Below are 14,590 nucleotides of genomic sequence, written 5' to 3' on the forward strand. Positions count from 1 at the left end.
GATGCTTTTATTTAGAACATGGATTTAAAAAAAAACAACAATCCATAGACACAGCACAATGAGCCCTACAAACCAGTTCTCAAAGTGCGGTTCCCAGACTAGCAGCGGCATCAGCAATGCCGATTCTCAGGCTGCACTTGCGATTTGCCGAACCAGAAACCCTGGGTGGGGGCCCAGGATCCGGTGGTTCAACAAGCCCTCAGTGGGGACGGGCGGAGTCTGATGTTCTGAGGCTCTTCAATTCTGAGAGCCACATGCCTACAGGCAGCAGGAAATAGGGGTCTTGTCCCTGATGACCTTAATCATCTCAGGCAGGGCATTTCCACCTCGCCAGGACAACAAAATGAGGGGGCTTAACCACTCATCGATCCCGGGGTTCACAGCAAGGCCTCCGCTGGCTGGCTGAAAATCCACATTCCTGGGCCCACTCCCAGAGAGACTGTACCACTGGGCTGGGCTGGGGGGGGCGGGGGGGGCAGGAATCTCAGGGAACAGCCCCTCCAGTGTGTCTGGTGTGTGTAGCCAGCACTGGGAACCACCAGAAGGCCGCTCAGCACTAAATATCACATCGGAAGCAATTGGGGAAAATGATCCTTTAGATGGGGGTCAGCGAACTTCTGTGAAGGGCCAGGGGGTAAAGACGTGAGGCTTCTCGGCTCCTCTCTTGCGCCGCAGGAGTTGGAAGGCAATCTTTGATGAGAAGTCCGTGAACGGGCACGGCTGCTTAACTTCCAGCACAACTTCTCTAAATTTGAATTTCAGGTCATTTTTCATGCATCATAAAATCTCCTTCTGATGTTTCCAAACATCAAGGAACGCAAAAACCCCTCTTAGCTCGCAGGCCGTACAAACCCAGGCAGCGCGCCCGGTTTGCCGCCGCCTCACGTGAGGCTGCGGGTCCATCAGCTCTGAGGTGAGCAGAGTGTGGGAGACACGCGTACCTGCCAGACGAACAAGCTGCCTTCCAACAGGCGAGAGGTTATTTTTAAGAACTCAAGTTTACTTCGCCTACAGGAAAATTATACGGCTTGGTGAACCGCACAGAACACACCGAACGTTTCCACTACCTGAGAAAGTCTGTGGGTGTCCCCCTCCCGGGCAAAATTCCTCAGAAGTGCCCATTCGGTCTGCTTTCTTACCTTTAAAAGGGCAAATGCAATCAGCTTGAAATAAAAGCTGGACGGCTCACACTTTCACTGCTGTTTTAAGGAACAGATATTCCTTACATGGAAGTTACTAGAAGAGGTCTCCACTGGGAAAAGCCCCCTTTCCTCTATGTGGGGCAGCTGCTTGGGATCTACCCACCCCTTCTTTTCTAGGCCTCTCATCCAGCCCGGAGGGGGGTAGGGGGTCTTTCCAGGCATGAGGGCAGGCGCATCGCTGGAGAAATGGGGGAAACAATCTCCTTCCAGGGGAGACACCTTCACCCATCCCCACCCAGGGCCTTGCTCTGAACTCCAGGGCCTTGCCCTCCCTCTCTTGAAAGAGAAACTGGTACGGTTTTCCTCAGAAACAAATGTAACTCAGTTGAGTTGAATTCAAAGACCATCCCTGATGGTCTCTGTGCACTTGATTATGGGATTTCAGGAAGCTGCTTTACCACTGGGATTTCCCCACCGACAAATAAGAGCCTTCAAGTATCTTCAGCCGGAAGGAGAGGACCCCAAACACTGAGTTCTGTTCCAGACACAGAAGCGAAAGGGGGTGGGATTGTGCGTGAGGGAGAAGGGGAAAATGAAAGAACCCTGCCTGAGGTTCATGCCATCAGAAGGGGCAGCTCCTCCCCGGAGCCCCCAACCCCACAGGACAGGGGGCAGTCCAGCTGGAAGCAAACGGCAAATGAGACCAGCTCAGAAGAGCAAGGAGGAGGACTCTCCAAGTTTATCTCAGATTGATACACCCACCGAGTCAGAGGCCCACAGAATCAGGGGGAAACCTTGTTAAAGCACAGACTCTAGGGCCATCTTCACAGAAGAGGACTCAGCAGGTCCGGGGTGGGGCCAAGGAACCCGCATCCTTAACAATGATTACGAAGCAGCTCGTCAGAGAACCACACATGGAGAAACACCGCACGAGGGTTTGGGACATTTAAACCCCAAACACCCACTCTAATTGAGTGTCCAACGTGAGTGGGTGGGACGAGAGAAGAGTTATGGAAAGATCAAGGCAGGGACTCCGTAGAGGGAGAGTAAGACAGACAAATAGAAGGAGTTGTAAGCAAATATAATGTGGGCAGAAGAGACATTTCAGAGAACCACCGAAGAAAAGTTCAGAAAAAAAGCTGTGTGGGAAAAATCAAGGCCTAGCAATCACAGGTTACAAACAGCACTTTCTAAGTCCAGGATGCAAATGTTGTGTTTTTTTAATTTTTATTTATTTTTGAGAGAGAGACAGAGACAGAGAAAGAGACAGACAGAGAGAGCCCACGGGAGAGGGGCAGAGGAAGGAGGAAAGAGAGAATCTTAAGCAGGCCCCATGCTCTGTGAGGAGCCCAAGTCCCAGCTGAGATTCTGATGTCACTGTTTGGGGGGCAGGGCCAAGGCTCTTGGCAAGGCTTCCCCGTGAATCAGAGTATGCAGCCAGGGTTGAGAAGTACTGATCAGAAGGAGCATCATGAAAGCAAGATTGTGAACACAAGACAATGAAACATCACATTTAAAAAACATGATTTTTTTTTTCTAACCCTTCTATTTCCCTAGAGCAATAAAATAAAATAAAAGCCACCACAAAGGAGGAGGAAGTGGGGGAGACCGCAGGAGAACCGGCCGATCTTGGAGAGTGACTTCAAGAGAAAGCACAGACGTCGTGATCAGACAGATACCAAGTGCACTCAATCCCGGGGGGCCCACAGAGAGGAGCGAGCACAGCAAACAGCCAGGATGAGGAGGGACAGGTGGGAACACCCCCATCCCAAGACTCCCCTGTCCTACTTCGCATTCCTCCTCAAGAATAGAAGTGGGAAGATGGTCCACTCTGGCCCCAAGCCCCTGCTCCACCAGTCCTCACTGACCAAGTGGGGGCTTGTGGACATGTTATCCCACCCAAGCTCGGCTTCCACAGCACTACGATATGGCTAAAGAGGCCTTCTAGGGTAGTTGTGAGGGTTACAAGGGACAGAGAGCTGGAGTGCACCAGCGTAGCGCCTGGCAGAGAGAGGTCTACCAGGCAGACCTCCTCCTCCTCCCCGTTACCCATCCCACATGCCAACCCTGATGAGGAGGACCTGGCTTAGAAATGGGGTGCCTCCTTTCCCCACCACTCGCCAGGGAGGTGATCATGGGAAGAATGTGATTCCCTAATCCCACCATGGCAGCATCCTGGGTTGGAACTCTGCAAACAAGTTTAAAATTGGGATCCGCCAGCAGAGGGCTTCTGCAGCCCCCCAAGGCATGGCATCCTGTGGGTACCGGCTCTTTGTACACGGATGGGACAATCAGCTCCCCGCGTGTATCATGGAGTCTTTGGGAAAACTGGTTCCAGATAACAGGCCTATAAATGAATTTTTGGAATGGAATGCAACTCAGTCACAACCAGCTTGATTTAACAAATTGCCTCTGCTTTTTCTACTGAAATTACAGTACATGGTGCCATGTCTAATTCCTGTAAATAATTTGTAAGTTGTTTTCTTTCCAAGTAAGATCTTCACATACATTTTTCATAAAATGATACTTATAATAAATAGTATTCAAGCCTGCAAAATAAAGAAGAACCTATTTTTTTTTTTAAGATTTTATTTATTTGTCAGAGAGAGAGAAAGAGAGCTCGAGCACAAGCAGGGGGAGTGGCAGGCAGAGGGAGAAGTAGGCTCCCCACTGAGCAAGGAGCCCGATGCAGGACTTGATCCCAGGACCCTGGGATCATGACTTGAGCCGAAGGCAGGCGCCTAACTGAGCCACCCAGGCGTCCCAAGAAGGATCTAGTCTTGATTTAATGTTTTCTATTTACCTCTCCCGGTCATAAATTGCAACCTGGTCTGAGCTTAGCACACAGGATTAATTAGCTGTGTTCAGTATTCATGGGCACCAAGAAGGCAAGATAGTATCCTGCTTACCTTCAAATATGAGCAATTTAATTTGCTAAGCTAACCACAAAATTGAAAGTAACGATGGGATTGATGGCACCAAACCTCAACCCTTTTCTTCCCGCCTGCCCATGAGCGCTGCCGGAAAGGTCTGGATACACTGCAGGTTCACAGTGGCACGAGTGTGCCACCGAGAAGCAGAGCCCGGAACCCCGAAGTCAACTAAAGAGGAGAGAGACTGGCAGATCAGAGGCAGGCGTGGATACAAATAAACAGACCAAGCCTAAAGGTTGGGAAGGAGAGGCTCAGTCCAGAGGAATGAAGAGGCCAAAGTTGAGAGAGATCCACAAAGGAGAAAACACAAAAGCGAACAATTTGGCCCCCGGAAGGAGGACAGAAAGCCAAAGAAGGTCAGGGCCCATGGCAGAGGCTATATGCATTCTCCTGCAAAAGCATTTACAGAAAGAGAGAATGCGTGCTCAGCTAGAGCCCCACGGGGGCCAATAAATACTGCTAATAGCATCCAATTCCCTAGCCACCTGTGTACCTATCCAGTGGTGGGGCGGGGCAGGGGTGGGGCCCAGCGGTTAGTCCAAAGGGCTAGGGAAAAAGCCGTGGTCTCAAAGAGTCTGAAATAAGCTGGATTCTAAATCCACTTAGGCTGGATTAGATAAAGGTACAAGGAGGCAGGCCCCAGAGACCCAGTTCTCTTAAGTCTTACCAATGGATTTTTCACTGGTGCTGGGAATATGGCAGGTAACAACATAGAAATGGTATACACTCTTAGCAAGCAAAGGTCTGCAACACTTGACACAGCCCACATTCCTCAGAACACCAACATGTCCTGCAGTGTTTGTTACTGTAAATTGCTTCCCATTTCAACATAGATGTTGAAATATATGGGATAACAATCTTAGATTTCAAAATGCTAAAATTTACAATAGTGGGTAAAATTTACAATACACAGAGCTATGCAGATTTGCAAAGACACACGTTTTCTTGCTGGAGCTAGGTGCACTAATAAACAAGCAGACTTACTGTTTTTTTTTTTCTGTAGTCCCAGAGTGAAAATTAATGGAAACATTTGACTTTCCATCTTTGAGCCACAAGATGCCAAACCAAATTCTTGGAAGAGGTCTAGATAGTAAGACTCACGTGGCTTTCAGAGCATAAGAACATTTTCTCACTCAAAACCAAGTACTCTGGACACACCGCATTTTACTTGGTCTTCAAAGCAAGACTGAAAGTCCCAGTGGTGTTCGGTCTCTAGAGTGTAGACTTCTAAGAAACTCCATGGACTGGTGTTTAATATCCATCTCAGACACGGGTATTTCCAGGATAAAACAGCAAAATGTGGGAAAAGCACAAAGAATTTAAGAATTTCCCAGCTCAATGCTGTCTTTTTAATACAGCTGCACTGTTTTGATTAAAGCGACTTCCAAGAAGAACAGATGGACCCATACTGAAGTTTCAACAAAAGAAGCCAATACGTCTGATTTTTCACAATTATCTGTCACTTGTCACTAGTGTGCCCCCTCTTTCCCCTTACTTTTAGACAGCTATCCCCTTTGAGAAGGGAAAGGATGGGGCAGCACCATCCACCTCACAGGCACGTCACTTGGCCATTGCCAATGCTCAGGAGTGGTCAGTGTTAGATTCTTCCTCCTAGGAGCCTGGATTCGAGGCCTACAGGCATTATTTCTTGACATCGTCTATTCCTTAAGAAAGGTTACACAAACCAGAATTTCTACTGTGCTCTTATTTTTAAAAGCAGCATAAGAAAAGGAACCCAAGAAGAGAATAGTTTAAAAAGAAATTACATTGGGGGGGCGCCTGGGTGGCTCAGTCGGTTAAACGTCTGCCTTCAGCTCAGATCATGATCCCGGGGTCCTGGGATCGAGTCCCGCATCGGGCTCCCTGCTCTGCGGGGAGTCTGCTTGTTCCTCTTCCTGCCGCTCTCCCTGCTCGTGCACTTGCGTTTTCTCTCTCTCTCTCGCTCCACCTCCCCCCTCCAGGTCAAATAAATAAAAATTAAAAAAAAAAAATAAAAATAAATTATATAGGTAGGTAGTGCTTAATGGATACAGAGTTTCTGTTTTGGGGTGATGAAAAAGTTTTAGAAACGGTGATGCTTTCACACATTGCTAATGTAACTAACGCCACTAAATTACACACTTAAAAAGTTAAAAGTCAATTTTATGTTATGTATATTTACCACAATAAACACACACACACACACACTCGACAACAGAGGAAACCCAAACTCCAATTCAAAAAAGAAAAAATGTATATACATTCATTTTTTTCTTTCAACTCAAATTTGGATATTCGCAGCAGCAACCCATCATAGCAAATTATTTAGACACCTGGAGAAAATGGAAACCCCAAAAGGAATACAAATGTCACAGCCTGTCACAGCTGTTGACAAACACACACACACAAGAGCAACAGATAAAGATGGCGGTGGGACTCCAAAAGACGAGGCTGTATATTGTTTTAGGGATCTGCTGTGCCTCTCGACTGGACTGGAGAACACTCCCATTTTGATAAACTTTACTGTCAGCCATCTGGAAAACTCGATCTCTTATTCTATCTTGAAGTCATAATCAATAAAGCTAGGACACAAAGCTAAAATAGAGGGTCATGAACACGCTCTTGGGTGGAACCACTTGTAACTGCCAATATTCAACCCTCTCAGCCTAGTGAGATGGCAATTTCATATGGTTCAACCGGACCCACAGGTTAATTTGGTTGGAAGCAGCCATTGCAATGCAGGGGACACTTGAGTCTTGTGAGGCTACAAGGGGCAAAAATATAACTAATCCATGTTTCCTTCCTTTTGAAAACAAAATAAGATTTCCCCAAAATGGGTGCATTAATGAGAAAGTTAATCTTCACAAAAAATAAAAAAATTGAGAAGGTGACAGAAGATACTTTAAACAACAACAATATAGAATTGGAATTATGTGTAGGCCAGCTGTCTAGAAAGCATCTGTCCTGTTGTCCCACAGCTTGGCTGAGACTCACAGCACCCTGGGGACGCCACCTCTGCATCATGAATGCTGTCCCCATCTTCCTACATTTAAGTGTCTCCCTGCTGGTCTCCCCCTTCCTCTACCACTCATGTGAGTGGCGCCGAGGGGCCCTGGGCCAACCCACCCCCCCACCCCGGGCGGCCACACCAACCGCCAAGCACACAGAAAGGACTGGCGGTAAGACCTGTCTCCACAGGCAGCTGCCTCAGCCCACAGCTGGCTTTGCGTGTGAAGCATGGAATGCTGAAATCCAGGGCATTCCCAAGCTCTCGGGGGCCAGCTGGGCTGTCAGCTTCTTTTCAGATGAAACTTTTAATTCAGTTAAAATATCTCAGATCCACCCCTTTGCGTTAACAGTCAGATCCAATCTGTTGGCCCCGGAAGTGCAATCACAGAGTTCTAGCTGTCTACCTCCTGACGAGGTGTGGGGCCAGGGCGCTGCATGGTGCTGTGAAGCAGGAGAGGTGCTGGGCTGCCCCACTGTTCCTTCTCCAGCGCTCAGCAGGCTTGGGGGAGATTTCCCCAGGACCCAGGAGTGGATGCACATGGTCCACGAACGTCACGTACTGCATGTTCCTTGCAAGGGACACAAAAAGGCACCCGTGGGGGCAGAGTGAAGGGAAAACAGCAAAGAAAAACAGCTGGGCAGGATAGAGAGTGTGAGAAAATGACCAAGAAATGCAACAACAACAAAAAAATCCCTACTAATCCGTTATCAAGTTTCACAAAATTGGGCCCACACTATTAATTCCAACAAGTCAACACTAGAAGGTCAAACCAAAAAGGTTACGGACGGCTGTAAATGGGAGGTGTGATCGTCAGCATCTAAGTGTGTCTCCTGCCTAGCCAGAGAAAGTCTGACTTTTCCGCCGGGTGGGGCGGACTTGGGAGTGCCAGGCAATCTAATGGCCTTTTCGTGAATTAATCAAATGAGAACAATAACTTTTAAACCCAAATCTAATCATACTCGTTGCAAGCCAATAAAGAGAGAAGGGCGAGGGGGAGGGCATTTACTTGTAGACTGGGGTGATTAAATCCCCAGCCAGGAAAATATTTCTGAAGACCCCATAGAGAGACAATGCAAACAAAAAATCCCACAGAATCACTGCCTAGAGTAATTGCCTTGATTAAGTTTACTGGGGTAAGTTGAATAACTACCCCTTAAAACACAATTAGGTAAATTGATATCACTGTAAGCTGTTTCAAAGCAATCAAATGAGGCTCTTCTCAGAAAAGAGAATAGCTCACTCTCAAAGTGAAAAATCTAATTTAGAACTTATTACTCAATTTACAATGTTCCTAATGGGTGCTATCGTGATGGCCCATGCACCTCGCAAGTGTTCCAGAAAAGACCAATGTTCAAGGCTGTCTTCCATCTTACACTTCCGAAAGAGTTGATCTTCTAGCCATACCTACACTCTCCAAAGTCGTGGTGCTCTTCTAAAACTCTGTCCGCAGCTTAACGCCCAAGAAGGCACGGACAGGCATACCTCCGAAAAAATTGCAGGTTCGGTTCCAGAACCTCACAATCAAGTGATTCAAATGAATCTTTTGGTTTCCCAGTGCATATAAGTTATGTTTACACTATACTATCAACCATTAGGTGTGCAACAATACCTAAAAAACAACGCACATAAGTGTCTGCCTTCGGCTCAGGTCATGATCTCAGGGTCCTGGAATCGAGCCCCACGTCGGGCTCCCTGCTCAGCGGGGAGTCTGCTTCTCCCTCTCTCTCTGTATCTCTGTCTCAAATGAATAAATAAAATCTTTAAAAAAGAATGCTAGCCATCATCTGAGCTTTCAATGAGTCATAATTACTGATAACAGATCACCATAACAAATACAATAATGAAAAAGTCTAAAATGTGGCAAGAATTACCAAAATGTGACACAGAGACACACAGTGAGCAAATGCTGTTGGAAAATGTGTCACCAACAGTCTTGCTCAAGCAGGGCTGTCACAAACCTTTAATCTGCAAAAAAGCGAAAAACAAAAGGCAATCTCTGCAAAGCTCAGTAAAGCAAAGCGCAGTAACACAACATATGCCTAGAACGAACTTTCAGGGCAAGTGCTGACCTGCCCAGGCGCTGTGTCCTCCACGGGCCACAACTATGCATAGTTTTCAACGAAGTATGCTAGCACGTCTCCTGCATATTTCTTCTTCCATCTGCAAATACTCCACGGTGAGTAGAGCATACATTATAAATCAAACGGGAATGTTTTGGTCCTCTCTATTCCCTGGACCAACCTATAGTAGTTTAACTTTTAGTGTGGAATGGAATTTTAAGTTAACAGTGAAACCATCTCCCTGGCCAGAAAAACCCCCCCAAAAAATCCAAAAATCAAAAAACAGCTGAGTGCATGTGCAAAATTATCAGAGACTAAATGAAATCAGTGAATGTACCCTTCAGTGCTCTCACAAAAAACACATTATTATCTCCTACCTACCCAGGGTCCCTGAGGTCCCATTTTAGGATTTTAGTGACACATGGCTCTGCTTGGCTTCCAACACTAAACAGGACTTCAAAATGGTTTTTTGATCCACTGGAGAATCATTTTGCTGCCATCAGCACCACCCCGGCCACGCTCGGGGTGAAATGGTTGTAGGAAGGAAGGGCAGAGCAAGGAGAACGGAAGAGCTTTGGAAGGCCAAAGAAAAGTGTTCTAGCTTCACCTAAAGCCCTCCTCCTTTTCTCTCTGCTTCCTCTACAACCCTGGGACCGATGGTCCACACAGCGGGTTTAAGAGTTCTTCCAGCTCTCACCGTAGGCCACGGCACGACCCCACGGCAGTTCTCAGGAACACCCTCTGCACCCTTGCTACTCAAACGTGGTTCATGAACCAGCAGCATCAACATCAGCGGGGAGCTTGTGAAAAATGCAGACTCTCAGGCCCCACCCCAGACCTGCCAGTCAGAATCTGCAGCTGAACAGGACCCCCGGTGATTCACATAACATCAGAGTTAGGGCAGACTAATAGTTTCATAAGCTTTTGTTTCTCTGAGGTCACATTTTTCCCAACAAAAATGTCACCAGAATGGTTTTTTTGTTTTTGTTTTTTTTTTTTAATTTTATTTACTTATTTGACAGAGAGAGAGCACAAGTAGGCAGAGGGAGAGGGAGAAGCAGGCTTCCCGCGGAGTAGGGAGCCTGATGTGGGGCTCCATCCCAGGACCCTGGGATCACGACCTGAGCCGAAGGCAGTCGCTTAACGGCTAAGCCACCCAGGCGCCCCCAGAATGGTTTTTAAAAATGCAGAAAAATACCCATTGGACAGCTTTTCCCAGTTATCACTGGACCTCAAACACTGAATTTTTTTTTAATGTGGTAAGATGTACAAAAGAACAAAAAAATGTACCACTTTGACCATTTAAGTGTTCAGTTCAGGGGCATTAAAGCACATGGACATTGTCCTACAACCATCCCCACGTCCACCTTCAGAAATGTTCCCAAACTGAAACTCTGTACCCATTAAACAGTAACTCTGGGCGCCTGGGTGGCTCAGTTGGTTAAGCGACTGCCTTCGGCTCAGGTCATGATCCTGGAGTCTCAGGATCGAGTCCCGCATCGGGCTTCCTGCTCAGCAGGGAGTCTGCTTCTCCTTCTGACCCTCCCCCCATCTCATGTGCTCTCTCTCATTCTCTCTAATAAATAAATAAAATCTTTTAAAAAAAAAAACAAAAAACAGTAACTCTTCATCCTACCTCCCCCTGCCTCCCCCCACACTGATTTCTTCACACCCTTTAATAAATGGAGTTAAAAGTAGCCAGTATCTTGAAAAGTTACCATAGACAGGCTTGACGAGGACAAGGCCATGTTCTGTATCTTGGACCCTGATTCCTTCAAGAATCTGTCCCTGCCCAGTTCCAGAGTTGCTGTTCTGTCCTGGGGACCAGAACCTGTCCATGAACGTCTCCTAATCCTCGGTGAATACACGGGCAGGTTCCACAGTGAGCTTGTGATGTGAGGAGAGGAAGAGGTCAGGAAGGAAAGATGCTAGATTCTTGATCCAAGTCTGAATCCAATTCTTCCCATCTTGTCTCACTCTTCTTGCTTAAACCCTGTAATTCCTACACACATCTCCGAGCTCATTATTCTTGGGAATGACAGAGTGGACAACATAAGACCACGTGTTTGATGACCGACAGAAGATGAGAAGTCAAAGTTGAGAGTTGCTTTCACGTTTAAGTGCATGTTATTCTGCTTTAGTTGTTTCGAAGCCCACTGTCAGCAGTGAGCACATCTACTGGCCTGACCACCCCACTCACCTCCGCTCACTGAGCTGTTCATTAGCTGGGACTGAAAATGACTTCACGAGGCACACAGTTCAGACCTTGTGTCATCGACAGCAGCCCTAAAGGGCTGGAGTTGCCATGTTAGTCTCTGGCGAGCACGGTGTAGTTAGATGGGAACAGAAAGCATCTTAGAACCTCACGGACACCATGTCAAGCAAAATACGCCAACCACAAAAAAAAAAAAGACTAATACTGGGTGTGATCCTTCCTCTCACACGAGGTTTCTAAAGTAATCAAAATCAGAGACAGAGGGTAGAAAGGTGGTTACCAAGAACTGGTGGGAGGAGAGCTGGGGAATTGCTGGGTGGGTACAGAGTCTCAGTATTGCAAGATGAAAAAGTTTTAGAGCTCTCTTGGACAATATGAAGATACTTAACGCTATTTAAGTATACACTTAAAAATGGTTACACTTAACGTTATATGTTTTTACCACAATTTTTTTTTAAAGGGGGGGGAAAAGATAAAAAGAAAAAAGGATTATCTTTGGGATTAAAAAAAAAAACAAGTCAATAAAAAAAAGAAAATTCCACTAACAATCTATTTTACAACACTTTCAGGAACAGACTTACATCAGGTCAGGTACACTGTTGAAATACGGTTTTCCTTTTTTTACATCACCTTGAAAAGTATGTACAGAACCTAAAAGGGAGTGAATTCTCATCTGGGTCAAGTGGGAAAGGAGGACGGGCAGGATAATGGCAAGACAGACAAATGCTGATGAACCCTGCACGGGAATGTACACACTTAAGCCTGACAAAAGTCACTAGGCCTGTTCTTAGTTTACAGATCATACTGCACAACCCGAGAATCTGATGAGAAGGAAACCAGGCTGGGCAGCAGTTCCAGCGTCCACACTGGCAATGACCATCAGACTTGTGATCTATCTGCCCCATTCCCCATCCCCTGCAACCGCCATCGACCAAACCCAGCTAGGTCTTCACCACCAGACAAACGCTCATCAACTACTCAAGACTCTCAGATGACAAAGAAACCGAGGAATTGCAAGACAGCCCAGTAACATCCTGTTTATTAAGCCAAGAAACGAGAAAGGTACCACCTTGTGGACTCTCTCTGCTAAGAGGTTGATAACCACCTAGCCCACCTGCCTTAAACTACTGGACACTGACCCGGAAGGTTTTGTTCTCAACAAAACTTGCAAGCCAGATTCAGAAACTGTGAGTTTTATTTTATTTTATTTTTTTTTAAGATTTTATTTATTTATTTGATAGAGAAAGACACAGTGAGAGAGGGAACACAAGCAGGGGGAGTGGGAGAGGGAGAAGCAGGCTTCCTGATGAGCAGGGAGCCCGATGCGGGGCTCGATCCCAGAACCCTGAGATCATGACCTGCGTCGAAGGCAGACGCTTAACGACTGAGCCACCCAGGCGCCCCCAGAAACTGTGAGTTTTAAATACTGGCAAAGGACATCCTTCTCTCTGTAGGTCTTAAATTTTGCCAAGTGCCTCTGAAAAAGGGATCCATTTGTGACATTAAAATTAGTTTCCTTAATAAAATGGAGACACCAGCCTTCTTTTACAATTGCCCAATTATAACCAGTGAGCTAGTTTCTGGATTCATGTATCTGTTTTCACTGATACAGCTTTTAGGTTACACTAAAGAACAGGGAGCCAGAAGCAGTGGATGATGCCCCCTGCAGAAGGAACCTCTTCATTTGACCAACAAGGTGGATAAGGAAGCTCAGGTGAGGTGGTGTAGCCCACCTTGTTCTTACAAGGAACCACCACTACCTACATTCCCACCGGCAGACCCATTTTTCCAACACTCTAGGAAATGGAAGAATTTTAAGGGAAAGTGGGAAGGAAACCAATATGCAAATATCAATAATTCTGAAGTGTTTCTCAAATTGCTTGCACCCTATACGTCTGTTTCTTTGACGAGATTCCGAGGAACCAGCCAAGTGGAGTGCTCTTCTGTCCTGTCCTGCTTGGAACACTTTGTACGTTCCATTTGGAGACTTTTATTGCATCTCTCACACACTTGAGGTGTATGTTCCACATTCTTTTCGAGATTTGGTTTTCCCCACTTAGGAAAAAACGTCTGGGTATGGCGGGGTGGGGGGGGGCGGTTGGGAGGGAGGCGAGCCCACATGCGCTCCTGGAGGACAACTTCCAGAAGCAGAACACGGATGTCGGGAAGCTGCAGACATGTGCTCACCTGACCATAGTCTGTCCGGAAGACCACGACGCCCTCTGCACAGGAATTGACAGTACTTGGAAAATGCTGGCCATTTTCTCTCAGCCAGACCCGTGTCCCCTGTAAACAAAACAAAGAGGGTTTAACTAGGGAGTTTGGGTTGCGTTCCGTGGCAAATCACCACTCTCAAAATCACTGACTACTACAGTCCTTTAAGAAAAAAACAACAGCTTTTTAAAAAGCCAATGTTCTTCTCAGACAAGAACGACTCTGCAGAAAGCATCAGGCACAGGCTTCACCAGAGACAAGCGCGACTGAGCGTCCCACCAGAGAGCACGGAAGAGGGGGCGAGGAAATAGTAGGCCCTGTGTCGCTGAAATGCAAGTGGTTTATGTGGATGATCTCATCTCACTCACAAAGGCCCGAGACAGGCACTGTTACCACCCTACAGATGGACACCTGAAGGTCTCAAGACAGAGCAACTTGCCCAGCATCACAAGAAAGAAAGAACTTGACCCCAGGCCGTTGGGTTCCAGAAACAAGTTTAACCGGGTCGCTACCCTGCTCCACCCATGGTACTGAAAACTCTTTGGGATCTGCTGGCTCCCCTCTTCCCAGCTCCAAGCCCCAAGCGCTTGCCCACCTGGACAGCATTCGAACAGTCTGCTGACTTCCTACTGGTACCAAGTCCATGCGTCAAATCAACTCTCCAAGAGAGGGACTCAAGTTTTAGGAAAGATCAGAACCCAATCCACCAGTGTGAAGCTTGCTAGGATTCCACCAAACCACCCAACGCACTCCAGTGTTCAGAACTGCAGCCCAAGACAGAAACTTCCAGATCCTATTGTTTTCACCTGGGGCCTATTTTTTGGCATTGATTTTATTTCCATTTATTTTATTTTATTTTTTTTTATTTATTTGCGAGAGAGAGAATGAGAGAGAGCACGAGAGGGAGGAGGGTCAGAGGGAGAAGCAGACTCCCTGCTGAGCAGGGAGCCCGATGTGGGACTCGATCCCGGGACTCCAGGATCATGACCTGAGCCGAAGGCAGTCGCTTAACCAGCTGAGCCACCCAGGCACCCCTT

General features: G+C 46.9%; 1 protein-coding gene across 1 annotated transcript in view; it reads right to left on the bottom strand.

Annotated features, from left to right (window-relative positions):
- Positions 1-14,590, bottom strand: part of MYO10 (myosin X) — a 210,349-nt gene that overhangs the window by 152,704 nt on the left and 43,055 nt on the right. Inside the window, exon 2 of the mRNA XM_032415456.1 lies at positions 13,527-13,625. Coding sequence (XP_032271347.1) covers positions 13,527-13,625 — 99 coding nt within the window. The remainder of the gene's footprint in view (positions 1-13,526; positions 13,626-14,590) is intronic.

This window comes from Phoca vitulina, unplaced genomic scaffold, assembly GCF_004348235.1.
Source record: "Phoca vitulina isolate PV1807 unplaced genomic scaffold, GSC_HSeal_1.0 scaffold17, whole genome shotgun sequence".
Taxonomy (NCBI): Eukaryota; Metazoa; Chordata; class Mammalia; order Carnivora; family Phocidae; genus Phoca; species Phoca vitulina.